Source organism: Meriones unguiculatus, chromosome 20 (assembly GCF_030254825.1).
Source record: "Meriones unguiculatus strain TT.TT164.6M chromosome 20, Bangor_MerUng_6.1, whole genome shotgun sequence".
In the NCBI taxonomy this organism is placed as follows: Eukaryota; Metazoa; Chordata; class Mammalia; order Rodentia; family Muridae; genus Meriones; species Meriones unguiculatus.
This window is the reverse complement of record NC_083367.1, coordinates 62,592,129-62,619,415: the sequence shown is the minus strand read 5'-3', so window position 1 is coordinate 62,619,415 and position 27,287 is coordinate 62,592,129. Positions and strand designations below refer to the sequence as shown.

The window sequence follows — 27,287 nt, the reverse complement described above, 5'->3', positions numbered from 1 at the left end:
ATAGGAGACAAAGGACAAGGACAGTTCAGGTATTGTCCTCTAAGTTGCAGAGATGGGAAGGTAGCTGAAGGGGATTCAGGAACAAGGAAAGATACTTGTAAGGTAGCAGATTTTATAGCATGCTGAAGGAAGTGGTCCAGGACAGGGGGATGTAGGTGAGAGGGAGTGATTACAGACACACAGCCTTAAGAAGGGGAGAAACACCTTGGAAATGGTGTAGAGGACTGAACTGTTTTTTGACACAGGATCTCATCTCACTATATAGCCCTGGCTGGCCTGGGAACTTGCTGTATAGGCCAGATTGACCTTGAACTCACAAAGATCCCCCTGCATTTGCCTTCTGAGTGATGGGATTAAAGGCATGCACCACCACACCTGATAGAAGCATGTTTGTTCTATACGTAAGGGACAGGAATCACTGTTGTAGGGTATCCATCACAAGTTTGTGATCTGTTAGCCCTAAGTTAAGGGATGAAGGAAGGCCGGCTCACTTGTTCTCTGCTTCCTCAGGTGCCATGCTATGCATTTGATGACAAGTTACAGAAGCATGATTTAAACCCACTGATCAGGCTGAATGGTGGCTACCTGGTAGATGATTCTGATCCTGACACATCTCTGTTCATCAACGTGTGTAGAGACATAGGTAAGAGATTTTTAGGAAGAAGTGCTCAGTACTTGCCCTGACCCCTTTGACAGGCACATTCTCATTAGATCTCTAAGAAAGCTGTTGTGCTGAAAGGTGTTCTCCGGATAGCTGCATTTGTCTCCCTCAGCAAACCTGATCCCTTTCCTCCTCCAACCCTACAAATTCTACTCAAACTATTGTTGGAGGTTTTCTCTGCCAGATTGTTGGAAAACCTTCTGTTGGAGGTTTTCTCTGCCAGATACTCTGGGATTTGGGGCTCCGCGGTGAGGTTTGTTTCAATTTGCTGTGTTTACCCAAGCCTTCTGGCTTTGAGTTGGAGGCTGGGTCAAAGGGACTGAGGGATGACAAAGGCTTTTGAGAATGTGCTTGTGATGTATGCTTGGGGTGGGAAGGACTTCTCTGGTTTTCTTTGTAGAACTATGTGCGAGGCCAGCGTATCTCTTCTTGATAACCAAAGGCTGTAATTGAAGGCCTTTATCTCAGAAGGGCTCTACAGTTTTACTATGTATTTATTTATTACTTGCTACGCACCCTAGTTCTTGTGCTTCCTTCATGGGCTCAGCACTGGGAGCCCTGTAAGCGCAGGACTGGCCTTCTGCTATGCTTGCTGCAATTGTGCCATAAAGAAACTGTACTGCCAAGTAAGGAAGTTTAAAAGGGAAAGAATGAAGTAAAGAGGCCATTTTTTTTTTCATGTTTCTATCTGAACATATATGAGATACTGGTCTTAGGAAAAATTTTTGGGAAAAAACAGCTCAGTACATGACAGTGGGTAATAGGTATATGACTGATCTATAGTTCTTTTTATATTATATAAATTCGAGAGGGGGGAAGGGGTCTTGCTCAAAGGAAGGAGGATGGGAGAGAGGGGGAAGTAGGGAAAGGGGGAGAAAGAGCAAAAAGGGCTGATCTATAGTTTTTTTTATATTGTATATACACACATATTTCATCTTACTAGTATATTCTAAGTAACAGTTAAAAAATAATAATTATACTCTACCCAAGACTGCTAGTGACCAGTGGTAATTTCAGGTTTTTCATGTGGGATTACAGTAACTTAAAGTAACTTAAGTTTGGTTGTAAACTTCAGTAATAATGTGCTGTTTCAACATAAAAAAAAACATTGAGATTTCTAGTCCTTAAATTCAATTTGGAAAACTTCTGTTTCTTAAAAACAAATCCTTTTGAGGATTATTTTAGTTTATTAAATATCTTAGCGCCCCCTCCCCCCAATTTTCTGGCAGTTTGGGAGAAATTGGCCTTTATGGTCTCTGAAGGGGGTCCTGTGTCCCCTGCTGCTGATTCTTCAGCCCCAGGCAGTTGCTTAGAGCCCTCAAAGCTTCACATCTACTGTAGACCTGTGGCTGCTATTTACTGGCTTGTGGGCCTCGTATTTGCCTTTCCTCTACCTTTGGGATCCAGGCAGTCTGCCTGCCGTCAAGGTCCTGTGGTGCAGCAGCCCCGAATGGCAGTTGCTGTGTGTGTGGAAAAAGAGCTGTTTTGACTCCAGTTGGGTTTGGGGAGCTGGCAAGAGGCAGAGTACCCCACACTGCGGCCCTGTAGTGCAGCAGCCCACCAAGGCAGTTCCTGAGTGTGGAAGCAAGTGGCTAGTCATCTGGGTTTTTGGAGAGCTGGCATGAGGCAGGTGCCCCTCCCACTTTGGCTGAGGTGGCTGTTGAGCCCTGGGATGTGGTGCTGCTTCCTTACACGTGTGCAGTAACTCCTTGGCTTGGTGCCACTTTATTTAATCACCCTGAAGTTTCTGCCTTCTTGGAGCTTAAGGCTGGGGAGGAGGAAGTACCTAGAGAAGGAGTAAACATAGTGTGGTCCAAAGTCTAGTGGGGAGAGAGGGAAAGGGATAAATAGGGAGAGGAAAGGAGGGAGAGAAGAAGGGAGTCATTCTGTAGGCTGTGCGCCCAGACCTGTCTGTGGTTTCTTTCCATTGATAGAGTTTTTCAACCTGTCCCTAGAGTGCCTCATTTTCTAGCATCTCAAACTTAAAGGGATAATGATAAAGTTAGGCATAAGGGCCAATGTGAACATTTTTTAAATATAGGTGATCAAGAAATGCCTGTCAACTGGGCCCCTTAGGATCCAGGGCAGGGTGGTACCTGGTGCCTCACATGTTATGTGAGAAGGTGATTGGCTCATTCAGAATCTCAGAACCCTATGGATGGAAATTGTGAAAACAAATCCATCTGTTTATTTAGAGACCTGGACCCAAGTATTATTCATATGAGTTCTACTTCTGTCACTTGCTGTTCTTTAAAGTCATCTGTGATGTTTTGCAGACTCCCTTCGAGACCCCAGCACACAGCTGAGAGCCTGTCCTGCTGGCACTGCCGCCTGTCTGCTGAAGGGGAATCAGGCATTTGATGTCGGCCGGCCCAAGGAGGGGCTGAAGCTAGTGAGCAAGGACAGGTCAGTCTGGCCACTTCGGTGGCTCAGTTTAAGTCCTCAGCAAGACAGTCTGCCTTTTAGGGGGATTAATGGAGGTGAGAATGGGAGCTTGATAGCCAGCGTGTTGACATGATTAAAATATGCTGTGTGTATGTGTGAAAAATGTCATTTTGAGACCCACTGCTTTGCACAATTAATAACTGGTAAATTAATACTGGTAAATATAATTAATACTGGTAAAAGATGTGAAAAATAATTTGACTTCTAGGAGCTGGGGAGCGCATTCTGTTTCCAGCAGGTTTTGTTGGATATTGTCCTTTCTCAAGCTGTTTTGCTTGTCAGTTACTTGCTTTATTTGTTAGGTTTCATTTATTTGGCTTTGTGAGACAGTCTTACTGTGTAACTCAAATTAGCTTGGAATTCTTGATACTGCTCATGTTTTTTTTTATTTCATATCGCCTGTTGGGTTATCTCTAACCTTTCTTTTGGAGAGATAAGTGGGACAGTTTTTTGGTGGCCTTCCAGCATGTGACTTTTTTTTTTTTTTCCTCAGCTGGGGCATGGTGCAACCCTCCACCACCACTTTCTTATATATGCAATTTTATGTTTTGCCTACGGACCTCAATTTCAGGAGCCCATGTCTTTTAATCTCTGACCTGTTGTTCCTGCATAGACTAAGACTTCTGATGTCTCCCTGTTGGGAGTGCCTCTGTTTGCCCCTGTGATAGTTGTAGGAACTGATACAGTACTAGACTGCACATTTGTATGGGCCCCTAGAGCAGGGCCTGAATCGGAAAGTGCTGGGAGTTTTCTGTGTCTGTATTAACATGTTTACAATGCCATGAGCAAATACCACAGAGTTGGGCCGTTGAACAATAGGAATTTATTTGCTTAATAAGACCTGTTTCCAGACAGGTTGATTTCTCATGTGGCCTATCCCCTTGTCTTGTTAGCGGGCATCTTCTCCCTGTGTCTTTACAGAGTTGTCTTTGGTCTGTGTTCTTTTATCTTGTCCTCAAAACAACAGAACTATTGTATGAGGGTCCTGCCTGTTAATGTCTCTAATGTCCCTGTGGTCTAGTAGGTTTATCAGGGCTGCACCATTGGAGTTGTGAGGGATTTCCCAGAGTGACAAGCTGGTGGCAGAGGGGCCTGTGTGGTGGCAGAGAGCAGAGTGTGGCTTGTCTATTGTCAGCACGTGTGTGTTGGTACATGGAAGATGTGTGCACATCCCAAAGGCAAAGCAGGAGCTGCTGACTAGTCTTGAGTACTTCCTGACAGGGACATGGCTGGACTTTGGGTACATCAGACCTAGCCTGTGGCTATCCTGCCATCCTGACCAGCCAGCCACAGGTTGACAGGCTGACACAAAGCTCTTTGGTTTGCACTTAGATGTTAGGGGGAGATCACGTGACCTTATGGACAAAAATGTGTTAGCCTTACTCAGCTGTGCTGATCTTGTTTTATCAGATCCCTTACAGAAGTATTCCTTTATGCAGATAGCTTCCTTTAATATTTTTAGTTTGCATACTGATCATATTCATTTGATTTTAACAGGAAGATACACTGAAATTTATGCTTTTATGTTTTTTAAAATGGAGATATAGAAAAGTTGTTTTATTGTTTTCCTCTGCTACTCCACTTGTATGTATGTATGTGCTGTATGTACTGACTTCCTAGGGCAATGCATCAGTTGAATGTAATCTGCAGTTCTGTAATACAGTGTCTCCACATGGCTTCTCCAGGCTTGTCCTGACTTATGTGAAGGAAGAGTCAGAGAAGCCAGACTTCTGTAATGGTCACAGCCCTGCAGTGACAGTAACGTTTGTGTGCCCATCCGAGCGGAGAGAGGTAAGTGGCTTGTACCAAAGTGACTTTACAGATGTGATCCTCACCCACATTTGCCCAAGTGCTTATGTGTCTCTCTTTGAGGCCTGTGGGCTGGTATAGGGAAGGGTGACAAACTTAAAGGAACTTTGGACTGTCCACGGGGGAGACAGCATCTGAGAGCTTTGGCTTCTTGTGGTGGCCATTTTGTTTTCCCCCTGTGTGTTAGTTTAGAGACAGAGTCTTGCTGTGGAGGCAGTTAGAGCCTCAGCTTCCCGAGTGCTGGGGCTACAGGCATGCGTCATTCACACTTTTCTCTTGGTCACATGGACTGGGAATGGTTGCCTCAGCAGTCTTGTCTTCCAGGTGGGTTGGTGTTTTGTTTTCATCTATATGAGGTGAGTTAGGTAGTTTATAGGTAAGTTATTTTGTTGTTTGTGTGTGTGTGGTGATTTTAGCAAATAGTTGAAAAGGTTCAACTAATCTGAATCCCGAGATTTCTATTTCCTCCTTCTCTTCTTTTCTTTTGGTAGATGTGTGTTTCTGTGGATGAATGTGTGTGTTGATAAATGGGGAAGCCAGAGAACAACCTAGAATGTCATTACTCAGTTTCCCACAGCCAGTAGGCTATGCTGGCTGAACTGGTCAGTGAGCCACACGGAACTGCCTGTCTGTGCCTCATTGGTGCTGGAATTCCAGGTGTGTGCACCACAGTGTCTGTGCCTTTCCAGTGTCTATCTTTTTAAAAAGTGGGTTCTGGAAATCGAAACTGCGTGGCTATAATGTTACATACCGAAATATCTTCCCAGCCTTAAAGCCTGGGATTCCTGTAGGGAGAAAGTCAATAGTGTCTCCTGCCCGCCACCCCTTCAACTCACAGCCATATACAGATTTATCAGCTACTTTTAATTTTCTTTTTATTCATTTGCTTGTTTGTGCCTGGGGTTGAGAGCCAGACCCTTGGCCGTGCCAGCAGCTCCTTTACTGGTGAGTTGCTTTTAAATCTTGAAGAGAGGCAGTCAGTCAGGTGTCTTTTTTTATTATCCATACATAATAAAAGAGGGGAACAGCCCATGTGAAATGAATCTAACAATGCAGCACTCCAGCTCTTACATGACGCCACCAATATCTGGAGGCAGAGTTCACTCGTGGACAGTGGCTGGAGATGGTGGCACCAAGCAGGTCGCGTGTCTGATGTGCCAGTGCACAGCAAACCCTCATGTCCACGTCCACTGGTGGGGAGGACAGTGAGTGGATGCCAGCTCCAGTGCACACATCCTCTGAGTATGGTGGGGGCCAACTGGCACAGCCTCAGCTGTGCTCAGCCGGGTTAGCCGTAGGTGGGACTCTCAACACCCACAGGGTCAGAGCCAGGCCATTGGCAGGAGATCTGGAGGGAGAGGTGGTCACCTAAGGGTCTCTTGTTAACCAGCCTGCACTGAGCCTCCTAGAGCCTGCATTTTTATGATCCTTCTGAGTCTGGTCCTGTGCTTGTAGACCTTTGACCCCTGCTCCTGAGTGGTGTGGATCACCTGATCCCAGAGCATTGCTGGTTACACCCAGGTGTTCACTGCTGCCGTCAGCATACCCTGAAGTCAGGACAGTGGGCAGAATGGCCTCCATTCTGTGTCTTTCTTTTGACCTAAGTGTTCATTACAACTCGGAATACCATGAGTCAATTGAGTCATCTTCACAGGTACTTGTCCAGGTTCACCTGTCAATCAAGTGAGAAAAGAAAGGGCTTTCCTTTAAACATTTTTGTGCTGAACATATATAGAGTTTGCTCTGATTTTAGGCCAGTTACTGACCGTTTGGTACGTGCGTGGAGGCCACGGGGATGCAAGCCAGTCGGTGCTCACCTTGCCATTGAACACCTCTACTGTTCCCATTGCTGCCAGCTTAATGGGTGCCTTTAATGCTGAGAAGGGTTCATGTGTACTTTGCAGTTGTCTTTTCAGACATGGATTCTCAGTCCTAGAGAGATACTCTAGGCATCAGTGTTGTTGGACTTTTCCATTTTATTTGCTCTGTTTGGTAAGAAATGGTTTCCACTAGAATGATTAAGTACCAGAAGTCAGCTTGCCTCCTTCAGTCTCCAGGAGCTCCAAGGCATTTCTTGGTGCTGTTTGTGGGCCTGGAGGTTCTTCAAGCTGCTGTCGGGACATAATGTATGCTTATGTTGACTGTGCATGGCGACCACACAACCCTTGGGAAGTTTGTTTATACATTTTTGTTGGCTTGTTGAATGCTTTGGCAGCTGGTGTCTAATAAACATTTGTTTTGTTAATGGTTTTTTTTTTTTAAGATTATTGAGTTTTTGAGTACTGTAACATTCACCTGTTTGTTGTACAAGTCAGTGGGTCCTAACATTTTTTGCATAATTTGTATTCTTTACCACATTTAATTGTAGAAAATTTCCCCCAGGAATGCTTCTGCTTATTAGCAAGCAATCACTCTTTCTCCCTCTCTTCTCATAGCATACATACCACTTGAGTCTGCTTTCTATCTGTGGACTGCCCTTTTTTGGATGGTTCATGATTGAAACTGTAGTTCTCTGGTGTTGACTCTCACTTAGCATTCACCTTTGCAGCTCCTTGGAAGCTGGGAAGAAGCATCATGGTTTAGACAAACAGAGGAGATTTGGTCCTGCAGTTCTGCCAACTGATCAGCTATGAGCCATGGCTGGCTTCTAGTAGGTGCTTAGAAAATACTGAGGGAATTAAGGTGCTTAGGAGTAGTACTGCTTCCTGGTCCCAAGCCCAGTAGTCCAGTTTCTTCGAGGGTTTTGAAGGACATGCTGACCCATGAGCTGGAAACCTGCTAGCATCCTCCAAGTTCCCACCAAAGATGGTGACAGAGCACATTTGTTGCAGCTAGGAAAACCCTAGCTTCATCAGGAGCAGCCTATCTTTAAAGTTTACACTCGTTTGCATATGCATTTGTAAGGATGCACATGAGGAGGTCAGGACAGCTTAGTTCTCTTCCACCATGTGTGTCCTAGAGATGGAGCTCAGGTCATCTGCCAAGCTTAGCAGCAGGCAACCTTACCTGTTGAGCCATCCCTCTTGCTTCAAAAGAACTTTTTACTTTAGTGTGTGTGTGTGTGTGTGTATGTGTGTGTGTGTGCACGTGTGTGTGTGCGCATGCGTGCGTGCGCACGCAGGTGCATGGTAGCCAGAAGACCCTGGGTGTTGCTCTTCAATAGCTGTCTATCCTGTTATTTTGAGACAGGGTCTCTCCTGGGGCTTGTCAGATTCATCCAGATTCGCCAACCATTGAGCCTCAGGATGCATCCTCTCCAGCACTGTGTTTACTTATGTGTACTATCATACACGGCTTGTTTGGGTGTCTGGACATTCCTCTCAGGGCTTTGTGCTTGTACAGCAAACACTTGACTGACTGAGCTATCTACCCAGCCTACAGTTTGTTCTTTTGAGAGGGTCTTGCTATGTAGGTCAGCTCAGGTAAACATCAAACCTGCAATCTTTCAAGTGCTGGCATAACAAGTATCCATGACAAGCATCCATGACAGGCTCAGGGAAGTTCTGAGGGCAGTGGATGGTGGTGCTCTTGCATGGCGATATTCCCTTAGCCCCAGGGTTTGCAGTCAACCATAGTGCTCACTAGGGTTGCAGGGATTCTTTACTGTTACAGTTGAGAGTGGATTTGCAAGTGAAGCTTGTGTGTCACTCAAGGTGATCAGAAAGGTTAGGGCTGTAAGTAAGCACAGTCGCAAGTCAAATGGAGGGGAGAAAAGGTTAAAAACAAGTTTTGTATTATGGTGAGATGGCCCAGGCGACAAAGTGCTTTCTGTGCATAGTTTGAACCCCAAACACTCATGTCTGTAACATCAGTGCTGGGAATGGGGTATGTTAGGAAACAAGTGGATCCCTGGGTCTCATTGACCGACAGTCAGTCTGGCAAAAAGCGCACCTGCAGCTCCCTCCACCACAGCAAAACAAAACATGGTGGGAAGTGATAGAGGAAGACATCTGAGGTTGACCTGTGACCCATACACATAGGTGAATGCACCTGCACACACAACCACACTTCCTCTTCCCATCCCTCACTCACATAGAGTACATGCACAGTATGTGCTTGTGCCTCTCTTTCTCTTTCTCTCTTTCTCTCTCTCACACACACACACGCACACACACGAACATGCACAGACACGTGTGTGCGTATACATGTACACCTGAGCTACCCTTAGTTTTTGTGAAAGTAAATAGATTTATACAATCAAATTGTGCCTGGGACAAGAAACAGAAAAATACAAAGTTCTAACAGCCTGTTTTGGGGCTTTTCCGGAACATGGGAAGTTTGTATATAATCTGTATCTAAAACTCTGTGATTGTGTCCTTCCATATTGTTCCCTGTAGGGCACCCTTCCCAAACTCACTGCCAAGTCCAACTGTCGCTATGAAGTTGAGTGGATCACAGAGTATGCCTGCCACAGAGATTACTTGGAGAGTGAAACCTGCTCTCTGAGCAGTGAGCAGCATGATATCACTATTGACCTCAGTCCCTTGGCCCAACAGGGAGGTAGGTGTTTGCCTCTATTCTCTCCAGTGCTTCATAGGAAGAACCTAACTGGGAGAGGGGAGAGATGGGCTTGGGTTTGCCTAAAAAAATACCACACTTTCTGACAGGGATGAACAAACATTTCCTTCTCATTTGTACTTTCTCTAGGGTCCCCCTATGTTTCTGATGGAAGAGAGTATATGTTTTTTATGAATGTCTGTGGGGACACAGAGACCTCACTCTGTAACAACAAAGAGGCTGCCGTTTGTCAAGCAAAAAAGGCCGATGCCACTCAAGTCAGAATAGCAGGAAGACAGCAGAACCAGACGCTGCGGTGAGTGACCGGCACGTGCACTGTGTGTGCTTGTGGCCGTGGTCCTGCCCTCCTCATAGTCTGGTGGGTGACCATCAAGTGCACATTGTCTGCTTGTGGCCATGCCTTTGCCGCCCCTCTTCCTCTTCCCGTTCACCCTGAGCACAAGAAAGGCAGAGCCTCACATGCCTTCCTGTGCAACTTGGGCAAGTTGCCATTTGTCCCTGAGCAGTTGGACGGTTTCCTGAGTTCGATAAGTGCACATCTGTTAAGACTATTGGTTCGTAAATGTATTGTTTCTAAGAACATGTTGTAGGGAATTTAGGTAGTTTACAGTTTATGTGACTATTGTTTTTGTGTTCTGATAAAAAGTTCCTCCCTCCCTCCCCTCTGGCAGTTTGGGAACCTGAAATTCCATTAGCATTATAAGTAAATATAAGTAGCTAAAACCCCACTTGATGTAATTCTTAAGATCTTAGCTTGGTAGTTGGCTTCACAAAAGCTGAAAAGATGCAGTTTTCTGAAATTGAGTCTTACACAAAATCTTCTAGGTGAGATGGTGCTTTTGGAAGTTGCTAGCAAGGCTGTCTGATGTGTAGGCATTATTTATTTATCTTGTATAAAGTACCAGAGCGACAACAAGAGCAGCCTTCTGCTGCCAGCAATGCGGCTGCCCTCGCTCCAGGCCGTTACTACTTTACAGCAAGGGGCCGACAGCCTGAACATTTGGAACTCATTTCCGCAGGGCGCTTGCCCAGCTGGCTACAGAGCCTGCTGTTTCATGTCAGTAGTGATTTGTGGGTGGTATGCAAAAGGCTTAACAAAGCAGTTTTTTAAACTCCAAGTTTCTTGGTTCTATAAAACACTGTATGTTCACAAAAATCTAGGTACTCAGATGGAGACCTTACCTTGATCTATTCTGGAGGTGACGAGTGCAGCTCCGGCTTCCAGCGGATGAGTGTCATAAACTTTGAGTGCAACAGAACTGCAGGTGAGTGGATGCGTACTGCTTACCCACCCCTGCTTTGTGTTGGGGGCTTGCATGTGTACATGTGTGTCTTTTTTTTTTTTTTTTGGAAGCAGAGTGCTAAGTAGGGGAGTGAGTTGACTGCCTTTGGGCCTGGCCACCTCCAGTCCTTAGGTTTCTCTGTTGCAGTAATGCCTTTCCTGCCCTTCCCCCTCCAGGATGCATACATACATCCTGTTTCCATCTTTCTCTGCTCTCCATGTTTGTTTTGGGAATCTGCCCAGTGCTGGGCTTGCTGGGAGAGAGTTTGTGTCTTGAATTCTGCTACAGGCACACTCAGCAGAGCAGGCCCAGCAGAGGTGGCTTCCTTCAGCAGCTTCAAATGTGTGCTACTTTTTTTTCATTTAAGATTTTTTTGCAGACTGAGAGAGTAGTAGAGTTTGAATTTTGGGGTGTCACTAGAAGAGTTCAGGCTAAAGTCGTGGCTCCCTTTGGGTGAATAGAGGCACCTCTGAATCACTGGCTTGTCTGCTCTTCATGTCCTGATGTCAGACATTCCTGGCACCTGTAGAGAGATGATAAGGCTTTATCATTAAAGATCTGTCTTGTTTAAGCACCTCTGGCTGTGCTCCAGGCACCCCTGGCTGACTTGCTTCCGTACTAGTCTCATCCTAGGTCTGGGCCTGGTTTCCATTCTCATGGTGTGCACTGGCTGAAGCTCTCTAATGGCTGCCCCTTGAGGGTGTTTGTTTTGTGTGTTTCTATGGTTAGCTTTGGACGGTTCAATCATGGCCCAGTTCCTGTGTGATTCACAGTAGGATCTAGGAGCAACCAATGTTCCTGGAGTTAATTTTTATAAACCCTCTTAGAAACTTGCTAGTTTGGAAGCAAAGGCTAATAGCTGGCCTAGGGGGGCTTTGGATTTACAAGAATAGCAAGAGGCCTCTGAGGGTTGTAGCTTACTGGGGCCTTCTTCTGCTGGAGTCTTTTCATTGGCTCTATCTTATCACTCACAGAGGTTATATGTTGCCATGCCTGTTTGCTTAGGCCCTCTCCACAGGGGCCTGAGGGTGACAGATGGCTCTCAGGATTCCAGACTAGAAGCAGAGATAAGGGTAAAATGCTAGAGCTGAAGCACTGACTGCAGAGTGCTGTCATCTGGAGGCTCCAGGTCATCTAGGTCAGTGGGGTTGTGGGGCAGGGGGTGTGGTTGGTTCTGGGACAGTCAAGAGACAAGCAGCCAGAGGAAAGGTTAACTTCAGTTGCAGGATTAGGCCTGTGGCTACTTGGTTAAACAGGCAGAAAACAGGAGCCTAGAAGTTGGTGAAGTTGATGTGCTGTTAGGAGGTTGACTGCATCAGATACAGGGGAAGTCATGAGGAATCTCTGTAGGCCTATGATGGTTGTTTGGCTGAGTGAGAGATAGAGTGGTTGTTGGGTACTTACCCACACTCAAATCCATTCTGCTACTCTTACATCTTCATTTCTTTGGAATGGCCCTTAGACAACTTGCTCACAATTCTGAGTTCTATTCTGTCCTTGGTCCATAGGCCATAAAGCCTGCTGTTGCTTTTGTGTCCTGAGCCTGCAGACACTAGGCTGGGTGCCAGCTTCTCTAGTCTCTCCTGCTGGCTTGAATTATGCTGTCAGGTGCTTTGATTCCCCAAGTCTCTCCTGACCTCAGCCTTGCTTCCTGTACTCTTGTTCAGGCCTTTTACTAAAGCTTGAGCTGAGGGCTTAGAGCCAGGCTAGGCTCATTTTGGGATGCTGGGAAGGTGAAGTAAGCCAGAAGAGGAGGACAGATAAGGTGATGGAAGAGTCATGGGCTTATTGGGAAGGCTATGACAATGTAGAGCTAAAAGTCCAGTGAATTAAGATTGGAATTTAATGACAAAACCTTTTTTTTTATCTTTCCTTTTTATAACAAAAGTTTTCAAATATGCAAGTAGGAAGAACATTATAATGAAATTTTATACAGCTGCTTCTATATATAACAGTGCTTCTAAACCTGTGTGTTATGACCCTTTCACAGGGTCACATTTCAGATATCCTGCATATCAAATATTTACGTTAAAATTCATAACAGTAGCAAAATTACAGTTATGAAGTAGCAACAGAATAATTTTATGGTTGGGGTCACCACAACATGAAGAACTGTATTAAAGGGTTGTAGCATTAGGAAGGTTGAGAACCACAGCTCCAAAACAATCATTAATGTTTCCCCACATTTGTTTTGCTTTAACTGTATTACTGCCTGGCTTGTACTGCGCTTGAGATAGGTTAGCTTTCAGTCTTCCAATCCTAGCGACTTAGTTCAGGACTTTATAGAAATTTCGCTTGAGAACTCATTTGCTTTTGGCTATAAAACCTAATTTCTCTTTTCCTTAGAACATGAAACTGTCCAGACACCACACCTCAAGGATACAGGCAGACGCATGGGAGGTGCAGCCGGCTGGGATTATGAAACCACCAAAGGTGGAAAAAAAGGGCAGCTTTGTGCTAGTGGCCCACCAGTTGGGAAAGGTTAAGGGATAGAGTTTCCAGAGGGAGGGGCAGTGTTTTGCCCAATCCCAGGCTGGGGACAAGTGGCCTATGTAGAACAGAGCTGTGCTGTTCTGGGCAAGGGATGGGGCCTCTGAGTGGAGGAGGAGGTGGTGTTGGCTCTAGTAGGGCTTTATAGACACATATCCTGACAGGTGGCAAGTGTGGGTGCAGCCAGCACTAGGCGTGTGCCCTTAACCTTGTGGAGTAATGTGAGATCCTGCCGTTCTTCAGCTGCCGTAACTGCACAAGATCTCTGTGCTTTTGCCTCCATATGCCTCTGTGGTCGGGTGTCGGGGAAACTTCAGTCTGTGCTCTTGGAACAGAGGTTCTGGTCTCTATCCTCTTTTCTTTGTAGTTCTGGTAAGCCCTTCACCATGTGACTACAGCCTGGAGCAGCAAAACTTTGACTTCGTTTTCTCTCCCCCTCCTCACTGATAAACTGAGAACAGCTCTCTGTAAAGCCTATAGAGTACTACTGCACTAAGATGACAGGGGGATGTGGGCTTCCCAGCTTTAATGAGCTCATTCTAGTCTCTGAACAGCGAGCCGGACAGCTAGTGCTGATACTGATTGCTGTTTCTTCCCTGGCTCTTCGGAAAGAAACTCCTGTGTTTGGGTCATATCACTGAGTTGTGTGCTTTCTGTGGCATTGCCCATATAGGTAAAGACGGGAGAGGAGAGCCTGTGTTCACAGGTGAGGTGGACTGCACCTACTTCTTTACGTGGGACACCAAATATGCCTGTGTCAAAGAGAAGGAAGATCTCCTCTGCGGGGCCAGTGATGGCAAGAAACGTTACGACTTGTCTGTATTGGCTCGCCACTCAGGTATTGCTTTCCTTTCTGAGGGCCACGATCCCTATGTTCATAGGATAGTTGATCCCAGTGGTTTGGGGAAACATTTTAATTGCCAGCTGAGTCATGGCTGTTGCCTTTTAGCAAGAGTACAAACTATAAGGAACACTGCATTAGGAGGTAAACTCTCTGCATCTGAGACTTGCTTTTTCTAGTTGTGCTGCCTTTGCCTCACCTGACCAGTTTAGTTAGAACAGCCGGGGCCCTGCTCTGTCAGGCTTAGTGCTCTGTGCTGAGAGACAGCTTCTCCAGCAGCCTTAGCACTCTAACACAGGGACTCGGGGCTGGAGCCGGATGTCTGTTATGTCTACACCTTGTGCTTCTACTCTTTCATATGCGTACCTCTTCACTGCCGCTGAAAGGGGATCTGCATGGATGGCATGGTGCAGCACAGTATGTGCCAGTGTGAGGGGCTCATCACAGAGACTGGTGGAGCGTTTGTTCTTTGGTATGCACTAGGAACATGCTTGCTGACTGACTGCCGGTGAGGCCCCACATGTCACACTGCTTTCATGGGTGGCATGTGCCAAAAATAGATGAGGAAGATGAGAGCTATGCCTGGAAATACCTTACCTTGCTATGGTATTTCTGGAGTAGGACTGAAGGAGCCTTGCATCTCCTAAGACAGAATGACTTACGTCAGTACCGGCTGTAACTTTTTGTCCCATTGTTTTTGGAGGCCTATCTGAAAAGTGCATTTGCAGGAGTATCTCCTGTACGTCAGGTTTAAGACAAGATCAAGGTCCACAGTAAATGATCTGTGTTAGCTAATTGCTTTAGCAGTAAGTTGTCTTTGTCATTTGTTAGTTAAGCATCCTGGAAACTATAGGAACACAGGAAATTTCTGTAGGAGTTAAAAATAGCTTCAGGAAGCTGTGGTTGACTCCGATATATGTGTGCTAATGACAGGTTGGGTTTTCTACAGTGCTACAAGTGTAGCTGTAGCCAGTGTGGGCTTCAGAAAGCTCTCCAGGCTCTAGAATCTTAAAAGAAGCTTGAATGTGGTGGGGAAGGCTCTCTAGTCAACACTTTGCCTCCCTTCCTCCATCTCATGTGTGTTGTACTTCTGAGCCACACATACCAACTTGAAATTTTCTAGTTTTGCTTTTTTTGTTGTGCGTTTCGTTTTTGTTTTTTCAAGATAAGGGCTACTCTATGTGTAGCCCTGGCTGTCTTAGAATTTGCTCTGTAGACCAGGCTGGCCTCGAACTCATAGAGATCTGCCTGCCTCTGCTGGGATTAAAGGCATGCACCACCACCCCAGCTTGTTTTGTTTTAAAGACAAGGAGTGTGTTGTTACAGTCCAGGAAGGAGCACAGCCCATCACTTTGAGGAAGGCCCAATGGTAAGGAACACAGTGGCTGGCCAGACTGCAGCTGGCCTCAGGAAGCAGAGAGGGAAGCACACTTTTAAAGTATCCACATGTTACAAGACACAAACTGAGATCTTGAGGGATTATGCCGAAATGCATTAACTCACTTAGCAGACTGTACCAAGTCTGGCTTTTGAAGTATCTGGGGTGTTTTTGTAGCATTTGCAACCAGATAGCACAGATGATACTGTGAGCTGAGAGTTGAAATCTATCCTTGTTACTTCAGAAAGTCCGCCCTGGAGTCTGCAGCCCACACCTTCTACAGCCAATGCCCAGTGCTTTTGGGGAAAACTTGGGCACACGTGCTGTGCTGTCTCCTAAGGTGTGTCTGTAGGCTGTGTATAGACTTGCTTTCCAAAGGCATTGTGTGTTGTCACTGGCAAGCTGTGGGCTTTTACTTCTGAATCCTGGGTGCCAGCTTGCCAAGTGAACATTTCAGATAAGAACATGTGCCTTTGTGTGTCCTTCAGTGGGTTGGTAAACACATTCTCATGACTACACTTAACTCCAGTGCCCCTCCCCCATTACCCGTCAGCATCCGTCCTCCTCATCTGCAGTGACACAGTCCTTCCCTGCTCCAGTCAGCCTGTGTAGAAGAGGCGGAAGCTTTTGTAGCTGCACACACAGGCTCTTGTGGGACCTGAAGCTCAGCATGCAACTAGTGCCCTTCCACCAGGCTCAGGACAGCAGCTGGCTTCCTGTGGGTCAGCGTTTGATTCCTTAATGTAGGGTGGCGTGGGAGAAGTTTGTGGTTTCTCTAGGAAACATGTTGGGGAATGGTCTGCCCCGACATACTCAGTGAGAAAGTGGAGACAGCATGACTTTCTGTGGAGTGTTAGGCGTTGTCTGACCTTGGCTTAGTCACTGTTTTAAGATGTGACCACAAGAAAGAAAGTCACGCTGCCTTTGGCTAAAGGACTTTGGCTTTGGTTATAGAATCAGAACAGAATTGGGAAGCAGTGGATGGCAGCCAGGCTGACTCAGAAAAGAAGTATTTCTTCATCAACGTCTGTCACCGAGTGCTGCAGGAGGGCAAGGCCAGGAACTGTCCTGAAGATGCTGCTGTGTGTGCTGTGGGTGAGTTACTTCAGAGGGCAGCCCCTCTTTTTAAGGTTTTGTGGACTCGGCTGCTTCCTTAGGAAAGACTTAGAATGTGGTTTGCTTAAGACTCCTGCCTTTGGGTTTAAATAGTAAGGATGATAAGATTTTTTTTTTTTAAAGTTTCAGCACCAGAACCAGTTTACTCTGAGTAAGTCCTGAAGTCCTGAGGTTGGCAGAGGTGTAAGTAGGAAGATAGAACAATACTAGAACATGCTTGACCATTTGTCTTAATTTTATAGACATTTTGAAGAATTCTTCAAACCCATTTTGAAGAGTAATACTGCCAGTACTTGTAAAACTAATTGTGAAGTTTTAGCAACCCTTGGCTGGACATTTACAGGAAGCAGAAGATCTGCTGGAGCCTTCAGCTGAGCAACACATCTTGGCTTTCCTCTTGCTGTCATTTTTGGCCTTGTGTGTCACACAGAGGTGTTTGTCTAAAACACTGAGGTTTTGTGTGTCAGTTAAGGCACACTTTGAAAATGCCAGGACAGTAAGCAGAAACTGTTACAAACATGGATGAGGAATTAGTGAGGTATGGTTGGATTTTGGGGATTATCTTGGCATTCAGAACTAGAGACAAGTCTCAAAGTAAGTGCAGTCTGTTCTTGTCCTACTAAGGACTCAGGCATAGACATTTTTAAAAAGCATCTGAGCCAGGAATTCAGTTTGGGGGCCACACAGGTGTGAGTTTCTGCTGGGTCAGAGGTAAAGCCTGTGGCTTGAGCCTGTGTCTCAGGGTAGCTGGGGTCCTGGATGTGGAATAGTATCTCTCGCAGACAGTGATGCTGCGCACACTTTGGGGCATCCCTTTTGTCATTTCCAACGTGTCCCTGCTAAGTCAGAAGGTGGCCTCGATGTGACTACATATTTTTTTTCTTTCAAGAAAACTTGTTTCCATCACAGCCAGATTAGGTGGGCTAGGAAGAGGTCCTGGTGACCTTTGGCATTTGGCTGAGTTTTGGTATTCTTTTTAATGTCTGTATGATGAGAACTTTACACCATATTTTTTGTTCCCTTCTCTCTTTTTCTTCTAGATAAGAATGGAAGTAAAAATCTTGGAAAGTTTGTTTCTTCTCCTACAAAAGAGAAAGGACACATACAGCTCTCTTATTCTGATGGTGATGACTGTGGTAATGAGAAGAAAATAACAACTAACATCACACTCGTGTGCAAACCAGGTAATGTCACAGAAGAAGAGGCATACCCACATTCTCCCTCACCTCTGCAGCAGGTGTGGGGTGGAAGGGTGATGCTGAACACCAGTGGTTCTCATCCCTGGTGATGGGAATCAAGTTGATTGGATTTCAGCCTAGAAATGGAGAAACCATATGCTGTCCTCAGAGAGTTTATGTTGACATTTTCCAAAGGAGTTGTGAGTCTCTCTGCTTGACATCCTGTTTTTAAGGACTGACAGAGGATCAGGGGCGGGAGGTGCTGAGCTTCCTCCAGTGGGGATCATAAATGGCCTAGAAATGTTTTCTGGATTGCACCATCTCAACTATGGTTATTCCTCACCTGGTATATTTCTGCTCTTTTTGCTAAGATCTGCATTTGTGCATGTAGTTCAGTGTTCTCAGAGTGCTGTGCTTAGTGCATTCCATGTTTCACAGTCCTGTTGGTAATTTCCAGGGATTTCCTTTTTAAAGCATTTCACTGCTAGGAATTTAGATGCTCCATATCCTCTCTGTATCCACCCCATAAAGTTTCCTTTGTATAAATTCCCAGCTGTGGGAGAAGGTCACATGCTAGGACTATTTTGTTTCTTGTCTTTTTGTGGTAGAACACATACAGCATAAAACTTACCATTTATTTTTAAAATTTGTGGTAAAATATATAAACATAAAATTTACCATCTTAACCATTTTCAGTTATCTAATTGGGTGCCACTAAGTATGTGTTTTGCAGCTATTACTACTATTCATCTCTAGAGCTTTCTCATCTTTCCAAACTTACCCTGGTATCATTGAAACAATAGCTCTCCAGAGTTCTGTCCCTAGCATCTGGCATCCATTATTTTGCCTGTCTGTGGACTTGCCCATTTTAGGCAACTCCTATCTGTAGAATCACATAGTATTTGTAGGAGACTCCCTTCCCTTCATCTCCTTTTCTTGAGAAGAAATTTCACATGTCTGAGACTGGCCTTGGTCTTTGTGTGTAGCAAGGATGAGCTTAAATTTTGATGTCCCCATTTCCACAAGAACTGGTATTGTAGATAGGCAGGTGCTACCATTTCTGCTTTATACAGTGCTTGGGGATTGAACACAGGGCTATGTGCATTGTAATCAAGCACGGTACTAAATAAACCACATCCTCATCTCTGTAGGAGAATTTCCAACCCCCGCTTTCCTAGGCCTTTTAACACAGCTAGAGCAGGGGAAAATTTTTAGAACCAGCAGATTAGTGGCTGATTTTTTTTCCCCCTCCTTCTCCTTTTTTCCTATTGACAGGTGATCTAGAAAGTGCTCCAGTGTTGAGAACTACTGGACCTGATGGTTGCTTTTATGAATTTGAGTGGCACACGGCTGCTGCCTGTGTATTGTCAAAGACAGAAGGAGAGAACTGCACGGTCTTTGATGCTCAGGCAGGTGTGTACCTAGGCATGCCTCTGTTGCCTAGTATGACTTGGGACCATGGGTAGTTTTTGTTAAAGACTTTCTGTGACTGTTAGAGGTAACCTGTGCTAGAACTTTGTTAATGCCACTTGACTTGACTCCCAAGCATCTTTTGTTGTGTGCTTGAGCTGTGACAGAGCCCATCTTGAATTTTTGGCTGGGCTGGATTTACTTGAGCACAAGGGGACCCCCCCCATACACACACATTTGGAAGACTTGCATGAATCCTAGGCTAGAACCCCTTGAGAGGGGAGTTTACAAGAAGACCAATGTAGTTTGGTCATCGTGCTTGGACATGCCATGTTTGTGAGACCCGGAATTTGAATAGCATATCAAAGTTCACACAATGGAAAGGGGCAAGGGCGAGGACCCGTGTCCAAGGAGTAGATGACAGCCACTGCAGGAATGGCAGCTTGAAGGCCAAGTGGCCTTTCTTTTTCTTTAACATTGTTTGCCCTGTGAGTAATTACTCTCTGAGAAACTTGTGCAGTCATTTGTCCCCTGTGCCCTGACTGGTCTAACATGCTTCTGCTGTCTTTATTTTACGTAGGGTTTTCTTTTGATTTGTCACCTCTCACAAAGAAGAATGGTGCATATAAAGTTGGGACAGAGAAGTATGACTTCTACGTAAATGTTTGTGGCCCTGTATCTGTAGAGCCTTGTCAGTCAAACTCAGGGGCCTGCCAGGTAGCAAAAAGGCAAGTAATCTCTCATTCTGGGTTTGTTCTTTGGTATTTTGGGTGTATTTAGGTTTTACTTGAACATAATTGCTTGACAAGCATACTGAGAAGACCCGGTCAGAAGAATTACAGGTTGCCAGCAGCTAAACTTCCCAGAGAAGGGGCAAGCCTTATCTTAGGTGATGGAGAGAGGTCTGGATGTATTTGATGCCCACTTGTGAAGTTTGACCTTTGAAGTTCTTGTGTGTTTATATATGCATTTCTCCTTACGGTGTAGTGTTAGTTCTAATGAGTTACACTACAAGCCACTAGTGCTGAAAGTTGCATGAGTGTGTTTGAGAGAGAGAGAGAGCGTTGCTTTTTTCCTACAGTCGAGAACTAGCTGCATATAAAATTTTCATGAATTGCAGTGTCTTGGGCCTGATGATCATGTTTTTGCCCCCATTCGTGCAGCCTTGGTGAGCTCCTGCTCCATGGCACCTCCTGAGTGACATTTCTGTGTTCATTTTAGTGGTAAGTCTTGGAACTTGGGGCTGAGTAATACTAAACTTTCCTACTATGATGGGATGATCCAGCTGAGCTACAGGGATGGCACACCCTATAACAATGAAAAGCACACACCGAGAGCCACACTGATTACCTTCCTGTGTGACCGTGATGCTGGAGTGGGCTTCCCAGAATATCAGGTGGGAATTGTCTTGGGCAATTTTCCTGGGCATACCCGGGCCAGTTGTACACCCTTTCTGTAGAAACAGCTATTACTAGTCTGGTTTTCTGGCCACACCGTGATGTAATTGTTACATTTGCTGTTTTCAGGGTGCCTAGTCAGTATTTAGTCAGTTGTTAAGCTGCTCATTTAAAGGCCCATCTACCTTAACGCTTGTTCACAGCCTTGTTGGTTCTGTTATAAAACAGGCAAAAGCCTAAAAATCATCCTATTTTCCTTATGCAAGAGCAGATTCCATCGTAGTTTTTGATGAGCCAGTCTTTTAGTATAATAAAAGGAGATGAAGAAAGTAAACTTTCTTTCATGTAGCTTTTACTTGAAATTATTTTTTAAGGGCCTTTGCATAATAGCTCCTTTTCTTTTTCCTTCTCTCAGCTTTCTGTTGCTGGAGCAAACACGTGAAATATGCAGTTTAGGAAAGGGTCATTTTGCCACAGACTTAGAGGTTTCAGTCCATGGTTGGTTGGCCTCTGCTTTGGGCCTGACAGTGAGTGGTGGAGCACAGCCATGTACTTCACATCCAGGCAGCACAGAGAGCAAGGAAGGAAGGAGCCAGAGAACCACTCTACCTTGAGCCATAGCTCTGCCCTTCTCATTGTGCACCACTCTAGAATGTTTCTTTCCTCTCCGATAGTGTTAAGCTAGCGACCAAGATCTTGCTGTGTGGGTCTTTGGGGGATGCTCCAGATGTAGACACTAGCACTATCTTTTTTATGTTTCTTTCTTCTCCTGGGATTAGGAAGAGGACAACTCTACCTACAACTTCCGGTGGTACACCAGTTATGCCTGCCCAGAGGAGCCCCTGGAGTGCATGGTGACAGACCCCTCCAAGATGGAGCAATATGACCTCTCCAGGTGAGCATGAGCTAGCAGCTGGCCTTGATCCTTCCTCAAGCATGGCTACTGATGAGCACTTGGCTTAGCTGATGGTGATAGATATTGTGTTGGCCCCAGAGCGTAGGACTACGGGGGACAGAAGCATAAATGAGTTGAGTGTGGTCTGATCTCATCGCCTTTATGACACCGATTAATCTTTGTCACAGCAAAGACTCTGTGTAACTTCGAGTTTAAAATGATAGCACAGTGCTAGCTCTGTGTGTGTGTGACTATTGAAGGGTCCTCTGCATGTGCAGCTTGAGACTGTCAGAATGTTGTCACATGTCCTGTGGGTCAGTCACTAGCTTGATTCAAGTGTGTCTCTGTTAATAATGTCCTTACTTCTCTAAAGACTAAGCATTAGCTGCTCACCCTCAGAGCTTTAAAAGCACACCTTTATGTTAAAACTTTAGTCTAGTGAAGTCTGAAGGTGGCCGTGGAGGAAACTGGTATGCCATGGAAAACTCCCAGGAATATGTCACACGAAGGAAATACTACATCAACGTGTGTCGGCCTCTGAGTCCTGTGCCAGGCTGCGATCGATATGCATCTGCTTGCCAGATGAAATATGCAAATGAAGAGGTATGTCTGTCTGTCTTATGTTTTCTCTCTTGACTGAGGCCTAGTGTGTGAGGCCTAGCAATTGTTCTGAAGCTCTTGATCAGAGCAGTCCTGCTGCCCATATGAAGCCTTTGAGGAAAGTGTGCCCACTGAGAATGAGCTTCCTGCACATTGGATCACATTGGATCTGTTCAGACTTAAAACGTCCACTGGCCTCTGTTAATCCAGTATATCTCAGGAGAAGCTCTTAGTGGTTATGTCTGGCCTGAGGTTCAGGTGCCTGAGTGATTCTGTAGACACCCATAGCTCAGAGCCTCAGTTGCCCAAAGACCTCCAGGGGCACTTAGATAAAACATGGATTTGACCATGTACATGCAGCAATGCCACTCTGGGTGTCGAGTGCTTCATCATCTGGTTAGTTGCTCTGACTGGCAGAACTTTTGCACCTTTCCTTGTGGGCCTCATATGTGATGGGCCTTGAAAGTTGTTCATGAACCCCAGAAGTTGACTTCTTTAAAACAGTGTGAACATTTTCTTTTTAAGCATGTGCTAGTGGTGTGCTCTTGTGCTTCAGTGGCACTGAAGGCTGTATGTGCATGGTGTGTGTTCACCACCACCACAGCAGCCTCAGGGTTCAGCCCGCCCTTGCTCAGCTTCCTCATTTTGCTTGCCTGCTCACCATAGTTGTTGTCAGTGGTGGCTTTATTGGTTGTATCTGCTGTGAGTAGCAGGTTGACTTCCTGAGGAATGAAGCCTAACCCACACTATGTTGCAGGGATCCTTGTCTGAGACTGTATCCATCAGTAACTTGGGAGTTGCAAAGACAGGCCCTGTGGTGGAGGAGAGTGGCAGCCTGCTCTTAGAGTATGTGAACGGCTCTGCTTGCACCACCAGCGATGGTCGGCTAACCACCTATAGCACCAGGATCCATCTTGTCTGTGGTCGGGGAAGCCTGGTAAGTGCTGTGCAGGAGAGTGGCAAGAACTGAAAAGCACTTTTGGTTTAAATTGCAACAAAAATATCTAAGCCATAAAATTTGTCATTTTTGAGTTTCCAAAAACACATCCACCCATAGTGTTGTATACTTGTCTCTAAAATCCATGTTTAGAACTTTTTGGGGATCACTTTCTTGATTTGTTTGAGACTTGAGTCTTATTGTGTGGCCCTGGCTAGCCCAGAGCTAGCTATGTAGACCAGACTGGCCTTCGAACTCCTATAGCTCTGTCTCTTGAGTACTAGGCTTAAAGGTGAGGGCTTTGGTACCTGCCTTATGTGTGGAAGTTTTATTTTTCCAACCTGGTTGCTGCAGCTGTCTTTTCTCTACCCCCCACTCCCTGATCTTTCTTGTTTGTTTGTTGGGGTGCAGGGCACGGCAGGATCTCAGTCTAGCCTGCTCACTTTGTAGACTTCAAACTCAGAGCTGGTATTAAAGGTTTATGGTTCTTTGTCCCAGTTGCTTTTTAGCAGGTGCTGTGTGTGTGTGTGTTGAAACTGTCAGTCAGATAAGTTGTGATTGTGATTTGCTCACAGGAATCGGATGTACGTGGATTCTCCTGGGGCCCAGTCCAGTGGATGTGAGGCTCTTGTCCAGGCACCCTGCAGACATGAAATTTGTTTTGTCCTTTGCTTTTAGTTCTATGAGGGTATCAGATGACTGGCTGGCTGAGTCTGGGCCTATGGTCTCAGAGGACAGTGTCTATCCCTTGACTACATGATCCTGGGCTGCCCCTCCCCCCCCCATTGGGAAGAATACTGGCTACTTGGGTAGACAGCTGTTGGTCTCATTTTCAGCTACGAGTGGCAGGCAGCCTGTGTTCTAGATATATGGGAGCCCTATCATAGACTACTCTTTTCTTCTTCTTTTTTTTCTTTTTTGGCTGTCATTTAGATAATCCATTTAGTTCCAGAAAATTCTTTCAGCCACTTCTTAGTTTTCCAAGTGCTTTCCCACAGTGACTAAACTGGGCATGCTTGTGGGCCTGGTGTACCATATGGAATCAGACAAGACTCCTGAGGGAAAAGAGAAGAGGTCAGGTTCACAGAATATACTGCAGGCTAAAGCTTGGGACTTTCTTACCCTTGGGGAGCCTGGGCCCTTGTGTTGAAGAGGAGAGTGTGTGTGGGGGGTGGTATACAAGTAGAAAGCGCTGGTGTATGGGGTGGGCTGAGATCAGTTATACAAGGTCAGTATAGTTCTGTGTGCTGTTCCTAGTGAGCCTTGGCTGTTTGTGATGGAGACAGCACTCACAGAATGGAATGTGGCTCCTGTGGAGGAGACTTTCATTGAAACCCACACATTATAAGCCAGTTCTAGTCACAGATGAGTACATCTGTGTAATTGGAACCTGAGTCACAAAACAAGAGGTGTGATCCACATTGCAGCCCTCTTTGTGCCCCTTCTTGACACATAAGCCAGTTCTGCTTATTCCAGGTGCTCCCCACAATTATGGGTAGTAGCCTTCTGGTTGCATTTGTTAGACTCTGGGTATACAGGCTTGAATTCAAGCTGAGGTCTGGATCCTAGTTCTCCCATTCACTACTGGTGTGAGCTCAGATGCACTTAAGGCCAAGCATGTGGGCTGACCTCTGCTGTAGGGTAGGAGATGCACATTAACTGCTGACCATTGCAGACAGTGGATTTTATGCTCCACTACTGTGTGTATATCCTGCTGATTTTCTCTGCCCTTGTGACTTTTCAGAACACACACCCCATATTCACTTTCAACTGGGAATGTGTGGTTAGCTTCCTGTGGAACACGGAGGCTGCTTGCCCTATCCAGACGATCACAGATAAGGACCAGGTATGTGTGCTGTCCTTGCCCGTGCTCAGGCTGCCTTTGTGTCCCTCCTCTCCTGCTTCCTAACACCTGTGCTACAACCCTCCCTATCATTGACACCTTTAAGACTTTCTGCTTGGGACTGAAGAGATGGCTCAGGGGTTAAGAGCACTGTTTGTTCTTCCAGAGGTCCTGAGTTCAATTCCCAGCAACCACATGGTGGCTCACAATCACTGTAATGAGATCTGGTGCCCTTTTCTGGCATTTAGTTGTACAGGCAGAACATTGTATACATAATAAAATAAAATAAATTTTTAGGAAAAAAAAAAGACTTTCTGCTTTACTACTTAGTCACGACAACCCTCTTGTTTTTAGCTCTCTTTAACTGTCCCTTCCTGTGCCAGTGCATCCTGGTCTCTCCATCACTGCCAGGGGTCTGATGGATTCACATTACTTCATCCCAGAACATTTCAGTATCTGACATAGTGAGACCCATGAAGCTGAAGCTGTGACCTTGTCCACAGGATGGAGCTCAGTGCTTCATGGGATCTCACAGTTAGCACATGTGTTCTGCTGTGGCCTTGGACACAGGGTAGGGCTCAGTGATCCATGGGACCTCAGCTATAGAATAAAGCTCCCGTGTGTACTGTGCCCTTCCTCACCAGCAGTGTGTCGTTCAGTGCCTCATGCTGATGTCTGTATGGTAGATACCTTATCCTCTGCTGAAGGCCAAGCTCTGTGTTTCCAACATCTCTCCACTGCTGGCTGCCTCTTCTCTGGGCTGCTTCTCCTGGCTGCAGTCTGTCCTGTGCATCATAGCAGTATACTGCTCTCTGAGGTCTTGGCTGCCCTCCTGGGCTAGTGAGTTGTCTTTATGGCACCGTGTGTACATTTTCTTTTCTTTTTTTTATGGTGGAACTTGTTTTCCTCCCCATCTTTCTAATTCTTTACCAGACTGCAGTGTCTGGCAGCAGACATGTGGACTATTACACACAGTGATAACCTCAGCTCGGGGCCAGTAGTCGTTTCAAGCACCATGGACAGGGCAGTGACTGTTCCCCGGGACTTGATACACATTGGAGGCTGAGGGTAAACTTAGAAGGGAGGAAACTGGGTTAACCCAGTCATACTCCCATAGGTGCAGTCATAGCGGTGAGAGAGAATTCTTAAGTTTTATTTATTTTTTAACGTAAAAGTTGTTGCTGGGTCACTATAGCTCCACCTACCTTCCCTTTCCTCTGAGGGGCTAGCACTGGCCTCACTCAGGCATGTAGTAGCTTAGCAGCCATAGGGTGAGCTCCATCCCCCTGCACACATAGCCCACAGTGGCATGGGCAAAGGACTGCATGAAGGAGCTGTTGCGCCTGCAGCGATTCGAAACAAGAGGCAGGTGCGTCTTGCCAAGAAGAGTGGGCTCTGGAGGGCCTGCGTGTCTGTTTTGCTCCTGAATTGGATTGAATGTATTTCTTTCCCTTCTTCTTTCTGATAGGCTTGCTCTATAAGAGACCCCAGCAGTGGATTTGTGTTTAATCTTAGCCCACTCAACAGCTCTCAAGGCTATGTGGTCACTGGCATTGGAAAGACTTTTGTGGTAAGAATGATACCCTGAATTTCTAGTTTGCTTTCAGTAAGGCATTCAAGTCACTTTCAGTTGTGGGTTAGGAATCAGGCATCCTTAGTGTGCAGGTGACAGCCCCTTAACCAGAAGACAGAAAAGCCAGGTTCGGCATGGGTAATGAGGTGATACCATCACTACAGTTCTGATTTAGTTAAATGGGGCCAGTTAACCCTCACCACCTGCTGCTGTGTGTCCAGAAGTTTCCAAGAAGCAGCAGCAGGGTGACAGTTAGTACCTTGTTAAAATGTAGCTTCCTGGCCTTGTCCCTCAGGCCTCCTGTGGTGGGTTTGGAGTCTGCTTCAGTAGCTACATCAGGTGATTTGATACCCACTGAAGTTTGAGAGACACTGGTCAAGAAGAAGTGGTGATTAGACAACCCTGTAAAGGGAGGGTACCTGGGGGCTGTGTTCTAGACGGCCAAGACTAATTCCCAGTATAGATTGTCAGCATATGCCTAGAGCCCCAAGATGGACAGTCTTCACAGGGACATCATTTACACTGTTAGAAGGGAGATGGCTTCTAACACATTCATTTATTCTCGCAGTCCTCTTTGGAACAGTCAGGTAGCTTTGACAGGAAGTTGGAGTGAAAGTGTCCTACAGTAGTTGAGTGTATGGGGAGATTTTGACTGTCCCAGCTGGAAAACTGTCCTCTTCCCCTCAATGTTTCCATAGGGCGGTCTCCATTCCACACTCAGATCATAAAACACTATGCACTGAACTTTAGAGGAATTTGTATAGGTGTTATTATTTGGATTTTGTTTTTGCCCTTCTGAGTTTAGGACCTAGCTGCCCCAAAGTTGAGAAACTGTCTGGTGATAGCCAGATATTTAATCCAGTGGTACTTTGCGTTCTAGGGTGCTTGTCTGTGGTAAGTCTTAGAATTTAAA

The 27,287-nt window shown here is 45.8% G+C and overlaps 1 protein-coding gene across 1 annotated transcript in view; it reads left to right on the top strand.

The window, feature by feature from the left end:
* The window catches only part of Igf2r (insulin like growth factor 2 receptor), a 94,513-nt gene that overhangs the window by 34,540 nt on the left and 32,686 nt on the right, over window positions 1–27,287 (top strand). Inside the window, exons 5-21 of the mRNA XM_060373550.1 lie at window positions 511–643; window positions 2,938–3,067; window positions 4,792–4,897; window positions 9,253–9,415; window positions 9,563–9,728; window positions 10,595–10,698; window positions 13,880–14,044; window positions 16,380–16,520; window positions 17,582–17,725; window positions 18,995–19,132; window positions 19,710–19,857; window positions 20,351–20,525; window positions 21,306–21,421; window positions 21,856–22,024; window positions 22,779–22,958; window positions 24,703–24,804; window positions 26,270–26,371. Of these exons, the coding sequence (XP_060229533.1) occupies window positions 511–643; window positions 2,938–3,067; window positions 4,792–4,897; window positions 9,253–9,415; window positions 9,563–9,728; window positions 10,595–10,698; window positions 13,880–14,044; window positions 16,380–16,520; window positions 17,582–17,725; window positions 18,995–19,132; window positions 19,710–19,857; window positions 20,351–20,525; window positions 21,306–21,421; window positions 21,856–22,024; window positions 22,779–22,958; window positions 24,703–24,804; window positions 26,270–26,371 (2,382 nt within the window). The remainder of the gene's footprint in view (window positions 1–510; window positions 644–2,937; window positions 3,068–4,791; window positions 4,898–9,252; window positions 9,416–9,562; window positions 9,729–10,594; window positions 10,699–13,879; window positions 14,045–16,379; window positions 16,521–17,581; window positions 17,726–18,994; window positions 19,133–19,709; window positions 19,858–20,350; window positions 20,526–21,305; window positions 21,422–21,855; window positions 22,025–22,778; window positions 22,959–24,702; window positions 24,805–26,269; window positions 26,372–27,287) is intronic.